The sequence below is a fragment of the Phragmites australis genome, chromosome 12 (assembly GCF_958298935.1).
Source record: "Phragmites australis chromosome 12, lpPhrAust1.1, whole genome shotgun sequence".
Taxonomy (NCBI): Eukaryota; Viridiplantae; Streptophyta; class Magnoliopsida; order Poales; family Poaceae; genus Phragmites; species Phragmites australis.
In genome coordinates this window covers 24,768,335-24,794,869 of record NC_084932.1, presented here as the reverse complement: position 1 = coordinate 24,794,869, position 26,535 = coordinate 24,768,335, and the positions used below count along the sequence as shown (strand labels likewise).

Below are 26,535 nucleotides of genomic sequence, written 5' to 3'. Positions count from 1 at the left end.
CTGCCATTCGCAGAATTCTCTTACAACAATAGCTTCCAGGCTAGTATTGAGATGGCACCGTTTGAAGCTCTTTATGGCCGGAGATGCCGAACATCGCTAAATTGGTCCGAATCCGGTGAACGGGCTTTCCTAGGTCCGGATTTGGTCAAGGAGGCGGAAGATCATGTTCTGAATATCCACAAGAGTCTTCTCACGGCTCAATCCCGGCAAAAGAGCTATGCGGATTGTCGCCGCTGAGACCTCGAGTTCACAATTGAAGATCATGTGTATCTCAAGGTTTCAGCGCTCAAGGGTGTTCGCCGATTCATGGTTCGAGGTAAGTTAGCGCCTCGATATGTGGGACCATTCCAGATTGTTGCTCGACATGGAGAGGTGGCATATCAACTGGACTTGCATCCGTCCCTCTCTGCCGTGCATAACATCTTCCACGTGTCGCAACTGAAGAAATGCCTCCGAGTTCCAACCGAGGTCATTGATGTTGCACCTCAGGAGTTGCAGCCGGATTTGACATATTGTGAGCGGCCAATCCGAATCTTGGATGAAGTCGAGCGCAAGACACGGTGAAATTCCATCAAATTCATCAAAGTCCAATGGCGCAACCACTCGGAAGACGAGGCAACTTGGGAACATGAGGATAAAATCCGCTCCGAGTATCCCGAGCTCTTTGCGAGCTTGTAAGCATTGTGTGAGTTTTGTACAATTGGGACCTCTTGCATGTCTATGCTCATCACACATGTGGATTAAAGGTATTGCTTTGGGTTCCATCACTCACCGCGTGAAAGTGTCCACAGCGTGGTACTTCTCACAGTGTGGTTTCTAGACTCATCGTGCTCTTCCCTGACTCGTGTCGAATCTCGGGGCGAGATTCTTTTTAGGGGGGGGGGGGAGGTTTGTCACGTCCCAAATTTTTAATCACGCAATTAAGCATAATTATACTTTTTAAGCATTATGTTTAATTTTTTGCATAATTATAATTCGGAATGTTAATGCATTCGTATGAAATCATTTAGATGAGAGAAAAAAAATACGGGAGAGAAAAGAATTGATTTCGCAGCGAAATTGGACTCTTTGTCTCTAACATGTGGGACCCACATGTGGCCCCACCTTTCAACCACCCCAAAGGGGCAGCTCACCTGCCCCCTCTCTCTTCCCCACCTGCTCCCACTCTCACTCACGTGCTCAACCGGCCAAGGAGGAGCTCCCTCTCCTCCCCACTCAAGCTCTCAAGCCCTCTCTCCATTCCTTCTCAAATCCGAGCTCAAGAGGAGGAACTAAGGTATGCATATGGTACTCATGCAATCACAAGCTATGAGCTATCCATCCCTCCAATTCATTTTCGTTTTCCCGAAAGATTCGAACCAATTTTGGTATCTTTTGGTGTTCTAGGTCGAAACATGAAGAACACCGGAATTCATCGTCTCCCAAGCGTTTCCTCCATTTCCCGGTGGTCACCAACCTTCACAAGCTCCGTGGGTAAGTCTCTTAGGTTTCCCATGACAATAATTCGTAGTTTGGTTGGTCGATTTCTAGTTTTAGCAAAGTTCATGAGTTCTTGATATTTTGGACCAAAAATGAGGATTTTGATGAAATTGAGTTAGGAATCAAGTTGCTAGGTTGATGAGTGAGTTCTAGACTCTCTAAACTCTCCTAAACATCCCCTTTGGAGTGGAAAAGATCGCAAATCGATTTGGCAAAGTTTCCCCTCAAATAGGAGCAGTTCTGGAAAGTCCGAAACCTCCGAAAAATTGTCCGGAGGTTCCGTAGTCCGGAACCTCCGCAGAAAAGTGCGGATAGTCCGCAAAAGTGTGGAGGTTCCGTAGAAAAGTACAGAGGGTCTGCACTTACTATTCATCAGGCGTATTGAGGCTTGTAAAATTCATAATTTATTCATCCGAACTCCAAACGACATGAGACTAGTTGCGTTAGCTTCGTATGAGTGTGAACTATGTGTTAAAAATGTTGGAACTCTAGAAAATATTTTTGAGAATTAGTGAGTTAATTAAATGTGTTTCGGCTTGTTTAGGTCACGGTTAGTTGTTGCCATGTCCTAAAATTATGAAACCACTTTTGTTAGCCTTGTATTAACATGCTCTGCACATTAAAAATACTATGAGCCATGAGATGAGTGTTTGAATTCTGTTAGTTAATGAAATACACACTAAGGTTTAATGAGTCATTGAAATGGTTTCAATATTTAACATTGCGTAATTAATTGGATCTAAACCCCTTATATAGTGTATGACCATGTTTAGGTAAAGTATGTCTAGTGTTCAAATTGAATCGATCAACGAATTGGCGAAAACACATTTCCTGTCGATGTCCGGAGTGTCCGGACAAAGTTCAGAGGGTCCGCACATGCCCGGAGTATCCGGAGAATTCTCCAGATAGTCCGGAGTTTGCCTGAGTTGCGCAAATGTCTGGATATTCCGCATAATTTTGCGGATAGTCCGCATATGTCTTGAGGTTCCGGAGATTTCTCCGGAGGTTCCGCACTTTCAGTAACGTTATTCTTTTTAGAGAACGTCGAGCCGGTTTTCCAGGAGAACGAAGGAGATCCACCTGAACAGCAAGGCAAGCAACTAAGCATATTGATCCCTCTTGTGTAATTGGATAAGTCTAAAATTGATAAATTATGCTTATGTATGGATGCATATTTAGTGAGTCAGTGTCGGGTATCAGTGGGTAGAACCTATGCCGATTGCATTCTTCTACCTTGAATACTTGTGTATTTATATTCCTTGTAGCCTTGAGATGTTGTCAATGTATAGACACGAGTTCGACTTATATGCTTAGCCATGCTTAGGTCATTTGGTAGAAGTCGAACGACGGCGCGTTCCGTTGTTCACGAGCATATAACCTTCTTATAGTTACACACACTTGTTGAGGTTGGGATGGTTGTATGAGTGGTGAGTATAAGACGAGATGTGGGCGGTGCTAGGATGGTGTTTTGTCCTGCCCGGATGTGGAGTTCCCCTGGGTAGGCCGGTAGAGGAAGACCGGACACTGTAGACCGCTTGCATCGTTTAAGGCCGATCGTCAGGGTAGTTAGCTTTAGTACTTACCTTACTCACCACATGCCGATCTAATGGTAAGGCGAGCCGAATACCTTCACAGCTGTGGCTTTGTGGGCGTGAACATCGACGATGTGAGCGGGCGGGCTTGTAAGCGGTACTAGTTTGCTCCGGGAGTAGTTCTAGTATCGCTGCGCCGAGCGATGCATGCTCCCACACGGTTGGGGCTGGTTGGGAAAGGTTGTCACGGGTACCCCCTTGTGTGCACTTTAGCGGGTGGCACAAGCCGTATAGTCCTCGTGTCGTGTGGGTCTAGGAGTATCCTGCTGCAGGGTGTATAAATAGTTCGAACCGCCGCGCTCTCGGTCATGAGCATGCTATTGTTTCATTTGCACCCGGTCGTAGAGTTTCGAGTATGGTTTGTGGTTTGGTATGTGGGAGATGGTGATGTGGTACTTGTTACTTATTGATATACATGTTGTTACAGTTACATGTTTCAATTGTTAGGTGCAGGGTAGTTTTCATATGCTTGGTAAAGTTTCAGTCGCTCATACATATGTCTAGAATGCTTAGTGCATATGTTTTACTTAACCTGTGGTTCATCCTTGCTAATGATCAATGCATAATCCTTGGAGTCGAGCTATGTATATGTGTTATATATGGTTTAAGTCTTGCGAGTAACTTCGTACTCATGCCTGCGCTTTCAGGTACTCCTGTCGGCGAGGAAGAGGCGGTGTTTGGCTACTTTGTGCCTGCCGATCAGGGTGGCGGGCAGGAGTAGCACACTATACTCCGAAACTCAGTGTTTTGGTATGGAGCCTAAGGGCATATGGCTCCATATCCTTTTGTTGTATAGCTTTTAGTCTTCCGCTGCTTAGTTCTTTTGCTAGTTGGGAGTTTAGCAGGTTTTAGTCTCCTCCTAGCTCTCTTTTGTTGTAAATTGTGATAACTTGTTGCATGCTTAATATTTGTAATATAAATGTCTATTACTTGCTCTTTATTAAGCTATGTTGTGATGCACTATGTTGGAGGCATGTGTTCTGATTTTTGGGCACAAAACACGTGCCGGGACTGTCGGAATGGTATTCGGGTTAATCGTCGAGGTTGGATTATGAATAATGATCCGCCTGATGATTAATTTGAATACTGTTTGGACGGGTCCTCACAACATCTCATATGACATCAAGGATTTCACAACCATTACGGAATTCACAACCATAAATGATTCATAGTATATGAGTTATCATTGATAACAGTAATCTTATCTCCGATAAGATGTGTTTTAAAAGCGACGGCTCCGAGGAGACGTACTCAATCCTAAGCATGCTAGATATCAAGACATCATCTATCATTAATATAAATAACAACAAATAAACCTAGGTGATATGTATTTTATATGATAACATTTAAGGCATGGCAAGTGTTTAATAGGATTAACTACTATAAGCAGTTTGTAAAAGCACATTACATAGCACATGCAATAAAAATCCAGTTTTAGTTGATCGTGTAGATTAGTTGAAAACATAGGTTCAATATGATCAAGGAGATATGACTTGCCTTCTCCGAAGCTCTCTTCAAAGTATTAGTTGTAGTCAGGATCCTCCTCACTCCTGATGCTTCCTGCGCAGCACTCGCAGAACTCGTGTGCTTTTGCAATTACAGCTACGATTAACAATTGGCTATACTAGCGAATAATCGAATAAAACCAAATAGAAAGCCAAATGGGTCCTAATAGATATCACAATATGATAGATGAGTAAATCTTGATTTTAGATGAAATTCAGCGAATGAATTGCCGAAATCGGAGCCATAACGGAGAAGTTATGACTCCTAGAAGATTTAATCTAAATTAAATCGAGAAATTATGAAATAGAACTATTTATAGGTGGGGCTCACAAGGAGGGCCCACTGAACAGTAGCTTGGGCCCATAAGTGATTTGGTGGGACCCACATGAACAGTACCCAACTGGGTCGAGCTGGGCCCAAATTAGGTCGGAGCTGGGCCTAGATGGGTTGGGCTGGGCCTTGGGTTGCACAGTTTGGGTTGGGTGGCTTAGCGGGCTGCAGAGCTGGGCCGACCCATGGGGGCGCGGCCTATGGGAGGCTGGGCCAGCTTGGTAGGTCGGACGCATGGCGGAGAATGGGGAGAGAATAGCAACGGTGAGGGATTGCGATGGAGGTCGCCGGAAGGCTCGCTGGCGATGCGTTCCGGCCAGGGTTTCATGATGGGAATTCCACGCCGAGGATCTACACAGCACGGTGGACTCGGTGGTGGGTTCAACGTCGGCGGCCGGCGGTGGAAGCGGTACCAGATGGCGGCCAAAGAGGGGGCATCGTCACAGGAAAAATTGGGCAGCACTTCCCCTGCACTGGGAGGTGCCAACCTGTAAAGAAAAGGGGCATGAGGCCCCTAGGTATCACAGCACGATGGCCGACCACACAAACGGAGCACCAGCACGCTGGCGATGAGCAAAAGTACGGCGGCGGAAGATAAATACATGCTGGCGAGCGGCAACCAGCCAAGAGAGAGCATAACGACTACATGCTATCTAAGAGGGGGTGCTAGGGGCCCGGGGTGCTCACCGTGCACGGAGACGACGACCGACGGAGAGTTTGCGGGTTGGCGGGGGAGCGGATCGGCTCCGGCTCGAACGGTCTCACGTCGGGCTTCCGGCCAACGGAGAGCGACACAGGGATGACGACAGCACACGGGCGGTAGATCGATAACGGCGAGCTGCGGTGGCGAGAATGGCAACGACAGTAGCGCGGTGGTGAGACGAAATGGAGAGAGAGAGAGAGAGAGAGAGAGAGAGAGAGAGAGAGAGAGAGAGAGAGAGAAAGACTAGGCTATGCTATTTATAGAAGGGAGAGGTGAGCAGAGAGGCGGCGATCACGCTGGCGTCGAGCGGACGTCGACAGGCAGCGCAACGACGAGGTGGCGAGGCAGCGCCCATCGTTTTTCCCGCAGTACGGGTGCTCTGTGCCGTCCATGTGCATGCATGGGTGCGAAAGTCGCGCGTCGCAGAGGTATGGGCGCGCGAGCATGGGTGGAGAGAGAGAAAGGAGGAGAGAGAGAGAGAGAGAGAGAGAGAGAGAGAGAGAGAGAGAGAGAGGGTGCGGAGGTCGGTCGAGGATTTTTTTTCATGGAGAGGAAAATGATGGTCAGCGCGGCGTCGCACAGGAGGAAGGAGAGGGGAGAGGGCGCGCGGACGGCGGCGGGATGGCCGACACGTGGACGGCCACGCGTGCTCGAGTGCGGGTGAGCTCGCGCTGGAGCGGTTGGGCCGGCAGCGTGCCGAGTGAGCCAAGCGCTTAGGAGGGGAAAAGGGGGGAAGGAAAGAAAGACGAGCTGGCTGGCGCTCAGGCCAAAACAGAGATGAAGGAAAGGGGAGATGGCTCGAGAAGAAAGTGAAAAATTAGGCCCAGGTGAGAAATGAGAAAAAGGAAAAGAAAGGAGGTTTGGGTTTAAATTCAAAGATGAGATTTGACTTCGGATTATTATCAATTCAAATAAACATATTTGAATTGTGATCTTGGATTTAGATCTTGGGATTTTTGAAAATGATTTAAATCAAAGGATTTGAATTCGAATTGGATTTGAGCTGAAATAGAATCTAAGAATAGATTTGAAATTGAGAGACATTAAATTTCAATGTCCACACAAAGAACCATAAAAACCTCAAACCAAAGTATATGAACAAACTCAATGCAAGGACTATTTTGAATTTGACTCTAGTTCATCTTGGGACTCCTAGTCAACTTAACATACTTAATACACGTATGAATGTATATATACTGGTGTATATACATTCATATGCCTATTTTTCTAACCTTAGCTAGCTAATTAATCATAAAAAGTTTTAATTTGTAATGAAATTTATAATTAATTAACATACTTAAAACTCAAGATGTTACATAATGTTCTCCATGCTACTCGTTCTACTCTTATAAAATCAATTTTCTCTTCCATTCCAATTTACTATATGTCTCATGTGCTTTTTCCAAAATCTTTCACCGATGAACTTACTAGCATTATAAGACACTTTTGGTGGAAAGGTAATAATCTTGAAAATTCCAATAAACCCTTGTGTCTCTCCGCTTGGAACAAAATCTGTATTCCTAAACGATTTGGAGGTCTAGGGTTTAGAGATTTGAATACTTTAAATGAAGCTCTTGTCACAGGTCTTGTGTGGAGAATGCTCAAGGAGTCAGATGCTTTATGGGTACAAATTCTCAAAGTTAAATATTTCCCTAACTCATCCTATTAGAGAATTGGAACTAATGGACCTAAATCTTGGACCTGAGATTCTATTCTTAAGGTAAGAAAACATATGATTAATGCTGTACAATGGCACAGGATCTCTATCTAAAATTTGTTTGTCCTTAAAAAAAAAAAAGCTGCGGGGTACAGCCCGTCACGTTCCCGTCACGCATCGCATCGAGATTGGAATCGGTTGCTTCTCCACAGGCCGCACCGGACTTACGTAACTGGGCCTACCCTTGCCGGTTAATTACACTAACTTGCCACTAGATATATTGCGCAGAACAGCCAACCCTTCTTCGCCTCATCTCCACCCGTGCGGCGGCGGCGGCGACAACTCCAGCGGCCTCCCGCTTTCCCACCCAGCCGCCGTCGATCCCCCAAAAATCGTAGGATCGTACGGTCCCCGACCGGATCCGCGGGCAGCGGGCTCCGCGGAGGCTCTAGATTCGCGCGCGATGCCGCGCGACCTGTCGCCGTCGCCGCCGCGCAGGCGGCGGCGGTCACCGTCCCCGCCGCGGTACCGCGGCCGGAGGGGGCGCAGGGACCGCAGCCCCAGCCCCGTCCGCATCAGGTCCCCCTATCGTCCATCGTATAGGTGACGTCACCTCCCCTGTCACGCGATCGCAATCTGGGCGTCTGGCGCCTTTCCTTGGCCTTTCTTTTTACTGTAATGGATATGATGTAGGTAGCAAAAAGATGTGATGATTCTAATCCACTGTTAAATCTTTTTTTTTATCTCGTTGCCATGGCGTCATGGGATGTACCGTAGCTTGTTTGATGGAAATGAAACTTGTGGTTCTTTTCATGGTCCTAGATCTGTTGATAGTTGCTTGATGTTTTAGTTAGAGATAGCTAGTGTGTTTTTCTATATCAAACTTCAGGTAATTGTACTATGAAAGTGTGAAGTATTCACAGCGCTATGGATAAGAGATGCCTGAACGTCATAGATCCCCTTTGGAAAATCTGGGATAAGATACATCTAAGGGAAACAGCCTATTTGAAACTTTTAGGAACTTCTTATGCCGGTCAGAGAGAAATCATCATCATGCTGTGGTGTTGGGATAGAGCAAAGTAGTGTTAACTACATGCATCCGGTGCACCTTTGCATGCCTATGCACGGTTATTTACTGCTTGCCGCTTTCATTTCCGGTTATTTGTGTGTTCAGGAACAACACTGCCCTTGCCTTTGTGTTGGCCACAGGTGGCATTGAGAAAATCGATGATATTAAGGACTCAGTTGCCGTTTTCTTTTAGCAGAAGAGATGTCATGCCCTATTTGTTTAGGCAAGCAGTCCTGCAATCTGCTGAACTGCATTCTCAGTCCTGACCCATGAGATTCTTCTTCAGACTCATCTTTCTAGCCAACCCCTCGTACCAAACCTGCCCAGTTTTGCAGTAGTCAATAATGATCTGGATACATGAGCCTCAAAGAGGAAACTATCAGTGTCACCTGGATGCGGACACGGGTGTCAGAATCTGACTTAGATTTGGATATCCGATTCAGCAAAGAAAATTTGGATACGCGAAATACAACTCGGAATCTGACTCGGATTCTGATGCGGGTGTCGAAATCCGATTCAGATTCGGGGTGTCCGATTCGGAAAAAAAATGGACACGGGTGTCCAGGTAACACTAGAAACTATTATATATGGCTGGGGCAGTTGCTCCCGCAAAACTGCGGTCTTCCGTGCATGAGGACAGTGAAAGTGGGCAGAGAGTTTATTGTTTGTTTAATATATTCATTCAGGCTAAACCTGATAGGATTAGATTATAATTCCCTTAATCAAACAGGGTCTTGGAGTGATGTTGCTTATGGCATGAATCTGATATACAACCAGCAGTATTTCTGAACAATTAGTAAATATTTTTAAAAAGATTGTACAACAAGGCAGCTTGGAATATGTGAGGAGATGATGCTTAAATATAGTGCCATGTTTTGCATTGCTTGTCTGTACGGACTAACAAGAGCTCCTCTCGTAAAAAGCATGGAATCTACAAAGATTTTACTCTGTGCTGTATTGCTGTGGAATGCTCAGCCTCAAAGGTTATTCTAACAGTGTTTGAGGTAACTGCTTTTGCTCATGTTTTAGGGCTTCAGGAGATGACAGTAACTCCTTGTTTAAAGCTGCTATGCCCCTATTTTTATCCTCACAATGATAATCTTTGTATCCAGAAGGAAGAGCCCTTCACCTTCCCCAAGAAGGCGCAAGAGCCGTTCTCCATCGCCTAGGAGGCGCAAGAGTCGATCAGCATCACAAAAGCGTTACAGAAGAAAGAGAAGTCGGAGTGTCACTAGCTCTCCAATCACCAAATCTCAAAGTCCTCACCTCGGATCGACAGAGAATAAGAATGCTATTGATAAGCAAAGGCTAGAAGAAGAAAAGAAAAGGTGGGGAGTATCTGCTTTGCTACATAGAGTGTATATTATGGCTTCTTATGACCACACTTTTTTCAGTTGCACCCTTATCCACACCTCTTTTATGATGTCATTAATGAAATTGTATTAATTTAGCTGCTGTTTGCGCCAGAATGTATAACAAGGTCAGCTCTATTTGGTTATCTGTGGTCTAATTATCTGGATACATCTGCTGCAGTTTTATTATTCTTAGATTTTGTAAGTAATAATGATAAAAGATACTTAAGGATATGATTATTGAGTGTGGGCATCTTTTGTTTTATAAGATGATTGAGCTTCCAACTCTCCAATCTGGTAGGAGCTCTTGCTTTCTTTGTAACTGTGTCTTCAGGTGTTGCAAGATAGCTCCACAGAAATCATTTAGAGATAAAAGTGCATTAGAACTAAGATGGCTGTTCTAAGAAAATCCTGTCTTGCATGGAACAAAATGCCCATTGTAATTTTCTGCCCACAAATATAAGTTGGCTTCTGAGCAAGACATATTTTTCCATATGTTATCTACTAAGAAATGGAATGGCTTCTTTACCGCATACTTCGAGAGCTTTTAAAAGGTTCCTCATGCAATACATAGATTAGCAAGTTGAATTAGTAACTCTGAAGGAGCGTTCTTTCTGAGATTTGCTAGTCAAACATTTATATTCTTCCTGGAAGTTTGTTTTGGACTTGAAATTTAACAGTGGAATAAAGGCTTGCCTCAAGAGACAACAACAACAACAACAACAAAGCCTTTCAGTCCCAAACAAGTTAGGGTAGGCTAGAGATGAAACCCATAAGATCTTGCAAGTCTAGTCATGGCTCTGGCACGTGGATAGCTATCTTCCACGCACCCCTGTCCATGGCTAGTTCTTTGGTGATATTCCAGTCTTTCAGATCCCTCTTTACAGACTCCTCCCATGTCAAGTTTGGTCTACCTCGACCTCTCTTGACATTATCCACACGCTTTATTCTTCTGCTATGTACAGGCGTTTCTGAGGGCCTGCGTTGTATATGCCCAAACCATCTCAAACGATGTTGGACAAGCTTCTCTTCAATTGATGCTACACCAACTCTATCACGTATGTCATCATTCCGAACCCGATCCTTTCTTGTGTGGCCACACATCCATCTCAGCATGCGCATCTTCGCTACACTCAACCGTTGGACATGTTGCCTTTTAGTTGGCCAACATTCTGCGCCATACAACATCGCAGGTCTAATTGCCGTCCTATAGAACCTGCCTTTTAGCTTCTGTGGTACTCTCTTGTCGCAGAGGACGCCGGAAGCTTGGCGCCACTTCATCCATCAGGCTTTGATTCGATGGCTCACATCTTCATCGATTTCACCATCCTTCTGCAGCATCGACCCCAAATATCGAAAGGTGTCCTTCTGAGGTATCACCTGCCCGTCAAGGCAAACCCCATCCTCCTCGTACCTAGTAGTACTAAAATCGCACCTCATGTACTCAGTTTTAGTTCTACTAAGCCTAAAACCCTTCGACTTCAAGGTCTGTCTCCACAGCTCCAACTTTCCATTCACCTTGTATATCCCTTGTGACCTCATCCATCACCAAAGCAAAAAGATAAGGGCTCAAAGCTGACCCTTGGTGCAGTCCTATTCTAATTGGAAAATCATTGGTGTCACCATCGCTTGTCCGAACACTTGTCACAACATTATCGTACATATCCTTGATAAGGGTAATATACTTTGTTGGGACTTTGTGCTTCTCCAAGGCCCACCACATAACATTCCGCGGTATCTTATCGTAGGCCTTCTCTAAGTCAATGAACACCATATGCAAGTCCTTCCTTTGCTCCCTGTATCTCTCCATAAGTTGTCGTACCAAGAAGATAGCTTCCATGGTCGACCTCCCAGGCATGAAACCAAACTGATTTTTGGTCACGCTTGTCATTCTTCGTAAGCGGTGTTCAATGACTCTCTCCCATAGCTTCATCGTATGGCTCATCAGCTTAATCCCACGGTAATTAGTACAACTTTGAATATCCCCCTTATTCTTGAAGATTGGTACTAATATACTCCGTCTCCATTCTTAGGGCATCTTGTTTACCCAAAAAATGAGGTTGAAAAGCTTAGTTAGCCATACAATTGCTATGTCTCCAAGGCATCTCCACACCTCAATAGGGATACCATCAGGGCCCATTGCCTTGCCTCCTTTCATCCTTTTTAAAGCCTCCTTGACCTCAAACTCCTGAATCCTTCGTACAAAACGCCTGTTGGCATCATCAAAGGAGTCGTCCAGCTCAATGGAAGAGCTCTCACCTCCTCCATCGAACAACTGATCGAAGTACTCTCGCCATCTATTCTTAATCTCATCTTCCTTCATCAGAAGTTGATCTGTCCCATCCTTGATGCATTTGACTTGGTTGACATCCCTCGTCTTCCTCTCACGGATCTTGGCCATCTTATAGATGTCCCTTTCCCCTTCCTTCGTGTTTAACCGCTGGTAGAGGTCCTCATACGCCCGACCTCTTGCTTCACTCACTGCTCGCTTTGCGGTCTTCTTCGCCACCTTGTACTTCTCTACGTTGTCAACACTCCTGTCCAAGTGTAGGCGTTTGAAACATTCTTTCTTCTCCTTGATAGCCTTCTGGACATCCTCGTTCCACCATCAGGTATCTTTCGCTTCGCTTCTACTTCCCCTCGTCACCCTAAACTCCTCGGAAGCCACCTTCCGAATGCAAGTCGCCATCTTTATCCACATATTGTTTGCATCACCTCCTTCCTCCCAAGAGCCCTCCTTAATTACCCTCTCCTTGAAAGCTTGAGCCGCTTCCCCCCTGAGCTTCCACCACTTCGTTCTAGCGACTTTAGCGTGCTTATCCCGCTGGACACGTATCTGGAAGCGGAAGTCAGCCACCAAAAGCTTATGTTGAGGGACAACACTCTCTCCAGATATCACCTTACAATCTAGGCAAGCACGCCTGTCTTCTCTTCTCGAGAGGACGAAATCGATCTGGCTAGAGTGTTGGCCACTACTAAAGGTCACTAGATGGGATTCCCTTTTTTTAAAGAGGGTGTTAGCTATGATCATGTCGTAGGCTAGAGCAAAGCTTAAGACATCCTCTCCTTCTTGATTCCTGCTTCCATAACCAAAGCCCCCATGCACCCCCTCGAAACCTGTGTTGGATGTACCCACGTGGCCATTGAGGTCTCCTCCTATGAAGAGCTTCTCGCCAATAGGTACACTCCTAACCATGTCCTCCAGGCCTTCCCAGAACTCCCTCTTGGTGCTCTCATTGTGGCCTACTTGAGGGGCATACGCGCTGATAACATTGAGAACTAAGTCCCCAACGACCAGCTTGACCAGGATAATCTGGTCCCCTTGCCTCTTGACGTCTACCACTCCATACTTGAGGCTCTTGTCGATCAAGATGCCTACTCCATTCTTATTTGTAGTTGTCCCCGTGTACCACAGCTTGAAGCCGGTATCCTCCACCTCCTTCGCCTTCTGTCCTTTCCATTTGGTTTCTTGGACGCATAGGATATTAACCCGTCTCCTCACCGCTGTATCAACTAACTCCCGTAGCTTACCCGTCAGGGACCCTACGTTTCAGCTACCTAAGTGGATCCTACTTGGCTCGGCTAGCTTCCTTACCCTTCGCACTCGTCGAGTCAAATGCGAAGACCCTTGCTCATTTTTCACTACACCCGGGCGCCGATGTAGCGCGCCACTAAGGATGCGACGACCCGATCCTTGCCCACTTATCACCGTATCCAGATCAAGATATGGTGCGCCACCAAGGGGGTGACGGCCCGGCCCTTGCTCATTTAACACCACATCCGGGTTCCAATGTGGCGCGTCGCTAAGAGGGTTACGCCCCAACGATTTTCTTTCGGGTTTCATCTCCATAAGAGTGGCTGAGTTTTATGTTGGCTCGCCAAGCCTATCACAACCCTCCTCCTTTACCCGGGCTTGGGACCGGCTATGTCGAGACAATATAGGCGGAGTTTAAAAGAATAAAAGAAGGGTACACACAAAATTAATTACATCTTAATAGCACCGTCGATTTAAGTCGAACACAACTTTTTATGATAGTGATTCTGCTCACTAGTACCATCAATTTTAAGTCGAAAACAACTTTTTATGATAGTGATTCTGCTCGTAACCCAGGAAACTCAAACCATTAGATTTTGTAATCATTGCAAGAAATCATCTTTGCTAAAGTGTCATCAGAAACTTATGTCTTTTGACTAAACACTAAGTTACAGTGTGATCTTAGTTTGTTTCCATTCCAGTCAATACAAAGTTTTCTTGCTTCCACAGTTACACTAACAAATGATAGTAAGTAATCATTGTACAATTGCTGTGAACGTTGGGTGGGCATGTAGCATGTAAAAATTGCTTTAGTTAGAATACTGAAATGCTTCATGATCAGCTCTAAACCTGCCACAAGTTACTTGACATTCTTCTCTACAGGCTTTTCCGAAGGAAGCTACTGCTATAGTTCCACTTGTTATATTTGATGATGCAATTGGTGATCCTTTATCTACTCTTGCCCAGTTTTGATAATTCATTTTTTGGATCTGGAACGTACTAGAGGTATGCCTGAAATGCATTAGTTTGTTGTATTCAACACTGCTGATGAAAGGCATAGTTGATCATAGATAGTGTTGAAGATTTTAAGTCATGTGCTTTGCTTTTGGCTGCTTTTATGGCCTTGAAGAGTTGAATAACAAATCGACATTGGCCATACCCTGCTTTTTGTAGTACATTTCCTTAACTTGCTATCTCAATTGCAGGCGCCAAAAAGAAGTTGAACTGAGACTATTAGAGGAGGAAACTGCAAAAAGAGTTGAGCAAGCTATTAGGAAAAAAGTTGAGGATAGTTTGAATTGTGAGGAAATTAAGCATGAAATACAACGACGAATTGATGAAGGGCGAAGAAGGATACATGAAGAGGTAGTGGCCCAAATTGAGAAAGAAAAGGAGGCAGTTTTAACTGAAGCCAAGCAGAAAGCGGCAAGCTTCTCTCTCTCTTTTGCTTTATGTTATTTGTCATTGAGGAAATGTGGAGAAAAAAAATCATTTTAAGGTTTTGTCTTGATCAACACATGGAATTCACAAGCCACCATAGGATATCCTGAGCAGATTGTATTCTTATTGGGTTCCTGCTGCTTGATTACTAGGCTCTTCGTGCAATATGCTGCATACCCTGCCTGTAGCGAATGTTTACTGGGGTTTTGTGCCTGCAGGAACGAGAAAAAAAGGAGCGAGAGGAGCTAGAGAAAAAGCTCGAGGAAGAACAAAAGAAAGCCGAAGAGGCATTGATGAAAGAAGCAATGGAACAGCAGCAGAAAGAACTAGAGCGGTACCAGGAGCTGGAGAGGCTTCAGAAAGAAAGGGAGGAAGCCCTGAAACGAAAACAGACGGAGGAAGAGCAGCAGAGGCAGAACCAGATGAAGCTGCTGGGCAAGAACAAGTCGCGGCCAAAGTTGTCCTTCGCTCTTGGGATGAAGTAGCGTTTGATTCACCAAAAGAAAATTAGCATTTTAGTTTGTTGTAACCACCTATCTCTATGAAATTGCCCATGTTTTCCTTAGACAAATTGTGATGGGTTAAGGGCCCGATTGGTTGTCTGTATGGTTCAGCCTGGCTCGTATTAGTGAGCCAGACTGAGGAGATGCAATAGGAGCGTCCATGGTTCGACCCAGACTTGCTCCACGTATCCATGCAACTAATTAAGGGCCATGGGTAGACCCAATTTGCAGAGACAGTTTGGTTCACATGATACGATGGGTCTTGTGGGTCGACAATGCCTGGGTGCTCGTATATGCGTACTCGTATATGGTATGACCCTGTTCAGCTGTGTTGTTGATGCACGGTTTCGAACATATTCTTCTCACAAAAGGAAAAAAGAAACCCATGCATACATAGGCTAGCTCCTGCTGATGTCCAAGAAGATTACTAGCTCCTGTTGATGTCCAAGAGTAACAGTTACAAAAGAAGATTATATGCATACATATACTAGCTCTTGTTGATTACTAGCTCAGGTACATAAATTTTTCAATGTAACAAGGGGCGGATCCAGCCCAGATTTGAGTGGGCCAGTAGCTATTGAGTTTCTGTAGCTACAGTAAAAAGTCTACAGTTACTAAATAAATAAAAATGAGTGGGAGTCCGTGCCCTCGGGGATCCGCCCATGAATGTAACAGTTACCAAATAAAAAATACTAGCTCCTTCTGATGAGTGATGTCCACGAGTTCAAACAACGGCTCAAGAAATGGCTAGACCTCTGCAACCATTCTCACGTTCGGGGCAAAGCATTGAAGTAAACTATTTTTAGACTATCAAACGACATCTTTGCATTTTCTTCAGATTACATGATCCCTTCACGTTACCAACCAGAAGATGGCAAAGTCCAGTACTAACCAGGAACTCTTCTGTTTCAGACTACATGATCGCCTCACATTAACTTTGCTGTTTTCAACTTGGAGATCTCAACCAGAAGATGAGCAGCTCTTCTGCTTCAGATGACATGAGGAGTGAAGGCTCAAATATTAACAAAAAGATGCTCAACTATATGAAAAGTAACTTGTGCAGGAGCATGTTGATTTGTTCAAGAAGTCTCTAGGAATAAACCATCTCACTTTTTTGTCAAGTTCTACATATATATTCATGTCGTCATCTACTCGGTTATAGATTTGTTCATAATGCAAGTACCAAGTCATCTAGACTATTCAATTTCGGTGACAATTAGACAAGAGATGCATGGGTTCCGGACGAACCAAGAAACAAGCCTCTTTCTGTGTGTTTAAGTTTCTTTTGACCAACTTTCAAACTTCATGGAAAAGAGGTATTGCCAAACCTAGTAATTTCCATCAACTGACGTGATGCTTGTACAAAGGCCGACTCTTGCTCCTAAAGGTGAAGACTTTCATATCCTAAGTAATTGGTTAGTACTAAGGCTCAATTTTTAATTTGAGCAGCTCTTCTGCTTCAGATGACATTAGAATATGTAAATGACTTTGAGGCTGTGACCAAACGTACAAGATTCAGTATAATATATCTGACTAAAAGTGCAAGATTCACCAATATATGCAAATGACAGAAATTTCAAAGACGTGCTTCTCAAATTAAACCTTACTTCCTGCTCCTGCTAGAATGCTACTGTAACACTCCGGGACCACCACAAGTCCGAAGTGCCACCAAACTAACCTACAAAGACTGCCGAACCTTAAAAAAAAAATCAACAGCACCTTCTCTGTAACTAGAGGTATAACTAACAAACCATCACAGAGAGATAAAAAATCACTACACTCACAGAAATAAGCATCCTAGCAAAACAAGGAACAAGCCTCGATCATACTTTCGGGCCAAAACGAGGCTGACATACAACACAACAACTAAGATTTTGACCATTAATTTCTCTTGCAACATATTTCAATTGCTACAAAATCATCTTCAAATTCCTTTGAATATGAATCTATTGATGTAACTTTTGTACACTAAACACATATATAATTTGACTAATTGTTGGTAAAAAATCTTAAACTTTGACTTTTTCAAATCAAAATACATCTTACGTTGATGGAGTACTAAATGTCATAGGGATAGAACACTAAAAAAACTAGGTAATCATGATGACCAAAATTACACATAAACATTATCTCCATGTGACAGATCATCAATAGGGAAGCAAGTATAACAGCCATGTTCTGCAATTGGGGAAAATCAAAACCCTAGACCAAACTATAAGATATGACACTGCTCATCTGTTCATGCCATGGATCCTACCAAGAAGCAAGTACTGATCGACCCAACTAGTGTTTTTAGCCAACCAAGAAATAGGTGGGGTAGAGGAAGATAAATGCTATCTACCTCTCCGATGTTGGAGTTGAAAAGGAACGCGCTGCCACTGCACTGTCGCCGTCGCATGGTCGTTCTAGCCATCGCTGCTGAGATTAGACTTGTTTTGCTTGGAGCACTTCTGTGTCAGGAGCGGCAACTAAAGAAAGCGTTGAAGTGTTGGGTGCGCTCTGGGCGAATTCAATTTAAAATTGTCTAGCTGTCGTCAGGTGAGTGGTGAGCTGGCATGTGTGGGCTCAGAGGACAGAGTGTTGGCCGAGGGGGATATATAACCTGGCCGTGTAATCAGAACAAACTAAGAAATGAAAAACAGAAACAAATACTCCCAAATCCTCTTTGTTCTTCTTTGTTCTGTGATGAGTCGCTAGCTCAGGTCATGACAATCGTCACCAGTGACCACGGGCGTAACAAGTGGCATCAGATTCATCGATCCTCGGCGGCGCTTCGATTGATTGTCGCGGTATTCCTTCAACTCGTGCAGTAATTCCTGAGTGGTGGTCGAGATTGAATTCGTCTGTGTGCCAACATGACGAATTTGACATCCCAGAAATCCATTTTGATACATTGAGTTTGAGGTCCGACGATCACGACGCCACCGAAGCCTTCTCCACAGACGTTGTTCATGTTGGAGAAGATGGAGGCGGCCAAGAAGAAGTCCGATAAGCATTGGGATCGTGTTCTGGAGCGTTTGGACTTGCTGTTCGTGAAGGTGACCACGATTGACGACGTGTAATATCAAATGCGCGCTCAATTGGATATCATGATGAAGGTTGTCAAACAATCCAGTTTCGATAAGCAAATCCTGGCGCAGCGAGTCATGCCATGGCCAAGATGACTCTATCGCAATTGGTGGATTTTGTGGATCCCCAGGGCGGCAGTCCTCCTCGTCTGGCCAATCCTTGGGGTGATCCGGTTCTATCACGACTAGGTCCTCGAGTTCATCAGACAGCTTCTCCGTCGTGTTCAAGTGAACCTCATAACACCTGTTCGATGTTTGGTCCATATCAGAGTGGGGGAGAGAATCAGCATATGCATCGGAATGTTTTGCCCAAGTTGTCATTTCCTAAGTTTGATGGTGAACATCCGCGGATTTGGAAGGATAAATGCTTGGATTATTTTCAATTATATAACATTGGGGAGTCCATGTGGCCTATTGCGGCATCTCTGCATATGGAAGGGAAGGTAGCCAAATGGTTGCAGGTGCATAAACTGAGAGTGGGTTTAGGTAATTGGGATCAATTTATTGGGGTTGTCAAAGAGAAATTCGGTGCTCAGGACTACTGGAAGGCAGTAGGAGCTTTGTTGGAGTTAAAATAGATAGGATTTGTAGAGGAGTATACTCAGACTTTTGAGGATCTGCGCTATCAGATAGCTATGCACAATATCGGTTATGATGAGCTCTTCTTTATTTCTCAGTTTGTGAAAGGGTTGAAGTATGAATTGAGAGGTGCAGTGCAATCTCAGGTTCCTGAGTCTGTTGATAGAGCTTCTCTACTGGCTCGAGTTCAACAACAAGTGCTGGCTAAGGGTAAGCCCAAGTATCAATTGAATAACTTTGGCAATAAAGCCACATCAGCTATGGGAAAGGATGAGCAAAGAGGAAATGGATTATGGAAGGAAAGACAATTAAGGAAATATAGAAGGGCAAATGGTCTTTGTTACTATTGTGGCGACAAATTTGATCCCACTCATGCTCAAAGTTGTACAAAGAAGCCACATGCACAGCTTCATGCTCTGACTACTGAAGATATGACAATGGCTTTAACTGATATAGTGTTACAACAGTTGAAATTGGAATATAAGTTGGACACTGATACATATCAGCTTTCTCTCAATGCTATTTCTGGAACCAAGGAGAAAGATCAATTGAGAATAAGAGCCCTGGTCCAAAATAAAGTCATGTTGATCTTGGTTGATAGTGGGAGTTCACATAGTTTTGTTAACACTGCTTTTGTATACACTTTGGCCCTGCCCACCATGCCAGTTCAATCAATACAGGTGAAGGTGGCTAATGGAGATGTTTTGGTGTGTGATAGAGTAGTACCTCAATTGGAATGGCGGACTCAAGGTCACACTTTCCAGCATGAGATGAGAATTCTGGATTTGGGTGCTTATGATACCATACTCGGTTATGATTGGCTTATGAAGTTTAGTCCTATGCTCTGTCATTGGGAGGACCAGCTTGTTCAATTTGAGTATAACGGCAAGACAATTACATTGCAAGGCGTTGGTATTCATTTAGTACCTATTTCTAAGATGCCAACAGAGTGTTTTCCGCATGCCATTGCTTGGGGTCAAATAATGTTTGAAGGAGGGGAAGGTATCAAGAGTGGCAACTGAAGAAAGCATTGAAGTGTTGGGTGCGCTCTGGGCGGATTCAATTTAAAATTGTCTAACTGTCGTCGGGTGAGTGGTGAGCTGGCGTGTGTGGGGCCCAGAGGGCAGAGTGTTAGCCGAGGGGGATATATAACCTGGCCATGTAATCAAAACAGACTAAGAAATGAAAAATAGAAACAAATACTCCCAAATCCTCTTTGTTCTTCTCTATTCTGTGATGAGTCGCTAGCTCACGTCACGACGATCGTCGCCAATGGCCACGGGCGTAACATTCTGTGACAGAGCGCAACAACAGTGGACAGCGGCACGATGGAAGGGGCGGTGCATCAGAAGTGGCTGCGCCAGACAAGCTCGAGTTTCTATGAGTTGATGGAGGCAGAGGCAGACCCTAGGGATCTTTTGGTTCTGGCCCACTGCCCCTCAACTATTTCATGGGTCGAACCACTGGCCCATTAGACTCGTTTTTATAGAGCAGGTCAGTGATTCATTGGAGCAATCCAGCTCACACCCACCCTTAAATAGGGTCTGTTTAGTTAGCTATACATGCTCAGTCTGGCTGAGAAGAGAGGGTGTTTAGTTACCTCTATGAGTATATGTTGCATTAGAAAGTAACTTATTTTTTATCAAATAACTTAGGGTTGGTGATATTTTTATAAATTAGTACATCACATGATAAGAATATTAATGACTTTTCTTAATTTTAGGAATTTATTTGAGATATCAAAAATTTCTAGAAGTTATAAAAGTAAGTTATTTTAGGAATTTTAATTAAATATTAGCTTAAAATTTTTAGATCAAATCAATTAAAATAAGTTGTTAGTGAACCTTAGTTTACTTATGAAAATATTTAGAATTTTTAGATCACTCTTATACTTAAATAAAATCGAGAGTTAAATAAAAAAAATACACACGTACACGAGACTGCACCAAATAAACTAGACCTGTGAGATACACTATCTAAATCTGTTTCCCGCAAGCCTGCTGGCACATCATTTTTGCACGCACAGGGCCTGGCCCGAGCACCTCCTCTAGGTCAGCCGTGCGGGCGAGCGGTGAATGAATGAGCCGAGTTTTCTGAGCCTTGCATATGCACCTAATGCACGCAGCCAAACGAGGTTAAGCTGCTGTTTGGAGAGGATACAGAGATCAACTGCAATTTGCCGAGTGCCGCCCTGCTCCCGCACGTCGCTGCCGTCTGTATGGTGCTCTACGACGCCTACGACCTCCTCGAGTGACACGCGGGCGTGCTCGCTGCCCTCATCTGCTTCCTCTGCCGGGCCGTTAGCGGCGCACTCGCCGCCCGACTCGGCTTCTCCAACGGACAGAAGGTAAAGAGAACACCGGGATATAAGATGGTATGCCATGAGCAAAATTAGTACTACACCGGGATATAAGATGGTATGCCATGAGCAAAATTAGTACTACACTCACGATTCAGTTTGTCATTCCGTTACAGGAAAGGGTACTCTGGCCGAGCAGGCCGGCCGGCGTCGCCGAGATCGCCGTTGATGAGATGACGCTCGTCCCCGTCGAGATCATCGAGGCAGTCGGTGCTGATGTGATGACGCCTGTCCCCGCCGAGCATGCCGGCGCTGCTCAGATCGCTGAGGCTGCTGCCGTTGATGCGATGATGTTCGTCCCCCGCGATGTTACTCTTTTTTTTTTTGTAAGCGTGTGAATAAAACTAAGTTTGTCAAACTTCTTGCACTGGTTTTCTTTAATGGAGATGCAAGAACTCTTGTGATGTCATTTTGTAATATGTTTATGTGTCATTCAACACTAAATGATTTAAGCTTCAATATCGTTTACGAGGTCAACTAATTTTGCTATGATTCTGAAGCCCAAAATTCATGATGATGATGATACTCTTGTTTGTATAGAAAGCAATTGTATAATTTTGCAATGCTGTTCTTACAATTGATGATTTACAGAAAGCCCAAAATGACACAAACTTGTTTGTACAGAAAGCCCAAAATTCAAGCTTTACAATACATAGTTGTTTGTACATAAAACAATCTTACAATTGATGATGATGCTCTTGTCCGAGTAGCCAAACTGACAAAATCATGGGTCACTTTTCTTTACAATACATACTTACAAACAGAGACATACCTATTGAGGTCGAAACATTGCATTGTAACTCTCTCAGAACACTACGCTACATTCAGGAGAAAAAAAAAAAAGAGCTACAACATTAGTGCCATTGTTTCCTCGCGCTAGGCAAATCATCACCATAATGGCCATCATTCGTCTACTCCATCTTTCTTGCCCTTCTTCCTAGTCAGGATCTTGTTTACCTTGTGGAGGTTACTCATGAGCTTCTGGTCCTTGTTCTGCTTCATGGTCTTCTTGACGTCCTGCATCTTCACTCCAAACTGAAATGTTGTCTTTGGCATGGCTTAATCTAGGACAACATCCTTTTCTGATTGATTTTTCAGAGGAGAACCATTAGTTTGAGAAAGTCTTACTGGCTCATCATAGTCACCGCTTGCAAAATTGTTCTTCCTTGCAATGTAGCAAACAAATAACTAGTTGAAAATGACCGTTATAGTTCCACTTGAAAGTGAAAGTAGTGCAGATATTGGATGTGGAAGTACAAACATTATATCACATCATACAAGAAGACTATTGAAAATGACCGTTATAGTTCCACTTGGTGGTTTTGTACTTTGCTTGTGGAGATAATAGATGTAGGATGAGGGTAGGATGTGATTGCTGTTGTATTAGGCTACAAGTCTTTACCACTCTTACACTTGGTTATCCATTACTTTTGAGTTGTGTAAAGCAGAAAACGCACGCCTATAGAATATTTTGCTTTTATGGGCATTATTCTTGGCGTGTGTTAAGGACCTTCTACGACTAGTATCTAACATGCTTTTTTTGCTTCTTCTGTGCAATAACCCTTATGCAAGTGTTGATCTCAAGATGCAACTCAAATAGAAAGTTGCTTATAACTAGTTCTCAAATATAAATTCCATTAAAAATAAAGATTTTTCTATGGTACCTAAAGAAGGGGTTATTCTCACCAAAGATAATTTGGCAAGATGAAACTGGAATGGAAGTAAAGCTTGTTGCTTTTGCAGTAGCAATGAAACCATTCAACACCTTTTTTTCGATTGTCATTTTGCAAAGTTTATATGGAGAGTGGTTCAGATAGTCTTTAACTTGAATTTACTTTCCAGTATTGATAATCTTTTTGGAGATTGGTTTGTGGGAAGGGGAGCAAAAGAAAAAAGGTTGTCATTAACTGGGGCATCTGCTTTATGTTGGGCTTTATGGCTTAGCAGGAATGACGTGGTTTTTGATAAATCACCTTGTAAAACTTATATGCAGGTAATTTACAGAGGAACCTATTGGCTCCGGTTCTGGGCGCTGTTGCAAAAGTGTGATGAAGACAATGAGATGCTTCGTCTTGCATGTCGGACTCTTGAGACTACGGTGATGCAACTATTTGCCAACCATGGATAGAGGTTTAGGAATAGAATTAGTTCTTAATAAATACTCTTTATCTTATGTTAGCTTTTTTTGTCTAAGTTTCTCTACGATCAAGATGTGTGATGTAGATGCCTGAGTGCAACACTTTGTAATAAGTTTTGGAGCCAGATGCATTCACGCAGAAGGCTGGGATTTTGATTCCATTATTAAAAAAAACTAGTTCTCAAAATGCTCTTGACCCCACAAGCTTCCTAGGATATGAATATCAAATTAATAATTGACATGTTTTCCTTTTTTCTGCACAAGTGCTTGCTATGGGACTTTTTAGGCATTCAGATACAAGGTATACATACAATGTTTCCTTTCTTATATTCAAGCAAATGAAAGAACTCACTTGGTTCTTGGCACGAACATGACGATTTTGGAGACCACCCTGAACGGTTGAAGCAACTGAAGCATATCTGGCTACAAAAACAAGAGCACAGTGAGCAAACACCCAATAAAGATCAAATCTTTTGTCAAAAAATCAGATGAGCCGAATTAAAAATCATCCCATAAAAGACAAAAAGGGGGAAAGATTCAAGATTTCCCCTTTCCTCCTCTCATTCTCACCTCAACAATCTCGTGCCCGACATTCCGGATATGGATTATCTTGGTGGGCTCCACCATCCTCCCGCACTGTACCATAGGAAACAACCACTAATTACCACGAAATTCTTTGGATAAAAGGTCTCGAACCAATAGGGAAAATAGGGAGAACAGAGTCGACGAGAGATCTAGAACGAAAGCCCCAATCTTTGGGCAAGAAACATTACCTTCCTTGAGGGTTTTAGCGGGAGGGAGGTCTAGGGTTTTGTTGGTGACTGCTGCTGCGGGGATGAAAGTGCGGGGGGGGGGGGGGGGTGTGAATAGGCTTTTCTGAAAATTAAAACTAAAAAACAGCGGATTAAAACTGCCGGATATTCCGGTGAAGGCCGGATACTCCGGTATGGTCCGGAGTATCCGGTCTAGTCCGGAGTCTCCGGCCAAAAAGGGAATTTCAGAATAAATGTGAATTAAAGATAACAGCTAGAGTCTAAGGTTTATACTAGGTCTACTAGATATCACAAAGCTAAAATAACACTTAACACTAGCAAGATTGTCACTAGAGCAATTTATATGATAAGTCACAAAATTCACACGATAAAGTAAATAGCACAAATAAGAACACGTGAATTTATCCCGGAGTTCGGCCACCTCACAAAGAAGTGCCTACGTCTCCGTTGAGGAGCTCACAAAGAGCCGGATCTTTTCCAACCTTATCCTCTTCTAGCGACCACCAAGATTAAGCTAGAAATTCTTACTCGATTCGAAGATGTTTACAAACTACCCGAGGCACACCACAAGTTTTGGGTGCTCTACGGGCGACTCCTTTCCTTCTAGAAGCCCAAAGCTTCAAGAGAGATGATTGCAGTAGATGCTCGATGAAGAACTCAATTGCTCAAGTGGCTTGTATTCTCTCCAAACACAAACTCTCGAAAATTTGCAAACTTTGCTCTAGAGGTGGTTGGAGGGTCTTTGAATGCTCTTAAAGTGCTCAAGAGGTCTCAAGTTTACCAGCCACAGTAAGCTCTAAATGCCATAGGGTGTGAGGGCATTTATAGCTCTCTCTCAAAAACTAGCCGTTACTGTTTTGTCAGAACTTATCGGAGTATCCGGTGAACACCGGAGTATCCAGCCCTAAATCTAAAAACGGCGTCAGAACGGTCACAGAACGTGTTAGAACTAGCCGTTACAGTTCTGTTAAATTACCGGAGTCTCCGGTCAACACCGAAGTCTCCGGTCCTGACAGTCCTTCCAAAAACGTTAAGTCCGGAGACCAGTCGGACCCTCCGGCCTCTCCAGGTACCGGAGTATCCGGTGAACACCGGAGACTCCAGCCTCTCTTTTCTTTTATCAAAAAGATTAAACGCTAACCAAGAGTTTCTGCCGGAGTCTTCCTCGGAGACTCCGGTTAACTCTAAAATATTTACCGGAGTATTCGGTGAACACCGGAGACTCCGGTCCCCTTTTTTTTTAAAAGACACTTAACCGAGCTCGGAGACTCCGGTCTATTAACCCTTAAACTACCGGAGTGTCCGGTATACACCGGAGACTCCGGTCTTTTTCCAAAAAGAATAAACCGTAACCGAGATTCTTTGCCGAAGTCTACCTCGGAGACTCCGGCTGAGTACTGAGTACCGGAGTATCCGGTGAACACCAGAGACTCCGGACTCAGTGAAGTTTTTCAAAATGAATTCTGTGTCCGTGAGTGAATATGTCTCTCAACTAGGTGGTTCTAAAGGATCTCTTGAGCATTGAGATATTAATCAAGCAATCAAATCCATCCTTCTAAAAAAGCGTCTATCCTAGACTCAATTTTAAAAATAAAAGAATGTAAACCCTATTTAGATAGAGCGATTCACCGCCGCTGCGAGGCTCCTCGATCACAAGCGGCATGTGGGAGGTGTTGTTATCTCCAACCTCTGGGGTTCAATCAGTTTTTGCAGAAAACCAAGATGGGCATGGTTTCAATTGCGGGTGACACACATTCACATGGACAACTCAACTCTTTATGATGGGCGTGGATGACTTGCTCACACGACTCGCTCGGAGGTGCTTTGAGATTGTTGTTGCAGCCACATGGCGGGCATCTGGGACGTCCTTCATGAGGAGGGCTATGCAACATGCCCTATAGAATTTCCCCCCTAATAACAGGTCGCAATTGATTGTTGACATTTAATTCCCATCCTCCCAGTTAAAATTCAAAAGAATTTCCATGGAAATCTTGTTGCTGATTTAATCCAGAGATCTTAATCGAGCATTCTCTCTATTTCTTTGGCACATTGGCATCGAATTTGGCACATTTATTTTGTTGAAAGTTGCTTGGAACAAACTGCCTCTTTTTTAGTGGAATAGCATGTGTAGTGAATAGATTACAATCACTTATTGAGTTGCTGGCCTGGCAAGTCCCATCGATCAGGGCTGGTTAAAATTCAGAAGAATTTATGATTGTGCACAAAGTGCTCCATGGCAGTTTGGAATTTCACCACACAAGTAACATAATACTTCCTCCAATCAGAAATACATGACGTCTAGGAGGTTATTTATATTTTATATTAATCAAATTGTTCTTCTCTACGGAATCATTCATGAGAACCGGAACAAAACTTGAGAAGTTGAGACCTTACCTCGTTTAGAAAAGTGAAGGTGTGCGCGCGCATCTTTTTTCTGATGTTGTCAGTATTTT

The 26,535-nt window shown here is 43.8% G+C and overlaps 1 protein-coding gene and 1 long non-coding RNA gene across 2 annotated transcripts; one reads left to right on the top strand and one right to left on the bottom strand.

Annotated features, from left to right (window-relative positions):
* Positions 1 to 7,538: 7,538 nt before the first annotated feature.
* On the top strand, positions 7,539 to 15,398 carry LOC133886855 (uncharacterized protein At1g10890-like). The gene is made up of 4 exons (XM_062326744.1): positions 7,539 to 7,870; positions 9,449 to 9,664; positions 14,429 to 14,648; positions 14,882 to 15,398. Exons 1-4 carry the CDS (start codon positions 7,731 to 7,733, stop codon positions 15,146 to 15,148), a joined length of 843 nt encoding a protein of 280 aa, XP_062182728.1. The 5' UTR covers positions 7,539 to 7,730; the 3' UTR covers positions 15,149 to 15,398.
* Positions 15,399 to 22,249: 6,851 nt separating this feature from the next.
* LOC133886639 (uncharacterized) lies at positions 22,250 to 23,938 on the bottom strand. Its single transcript, XR_009903398.1, has 3 exons — positions 23,880 to 23,938; positions 23,662 to 23,732; positions 22,250 to 22,337 (listed from the first exon to the last, which is right to left on the bottom strand). It is a non-coding gene; the product is annotated as an uncharacterized LOC133886639 (long non-coding RNA).
* Between the last annotated feature and the right edge of the window lie 2,597 nt (positions 23,939 to 26,535).

What these genes read in the sequence shown, in the direction of transcription:
- LOC133886855 (XM_062326744.1), top strand. Translation starts at nt 7,731, where the DNA reads ATGCCGCGCGACCTGTCGCCGTCGCCGCCGCGCAGGCGGCGGCGGTCA. An exon ending in CTAGAAGAAGAAAAGAAAAG is followed by an intron (nt 9,665 to 14,428) that starts GTGGGGAGTATC and finishes TCTCAATTGCAG; the next exon opens with GCGCCAAAAAGAAGTTGAAC. An exon ending in CTGAAGCCAAGCAGAAAGCG is followed by an intron (nt 14,649 to 14,881) that starts GCAAGCTTCTCT and finishes TTGTGCCTGCAG; the next exon opens with GAACGAGAAAAAAAGGAGCG.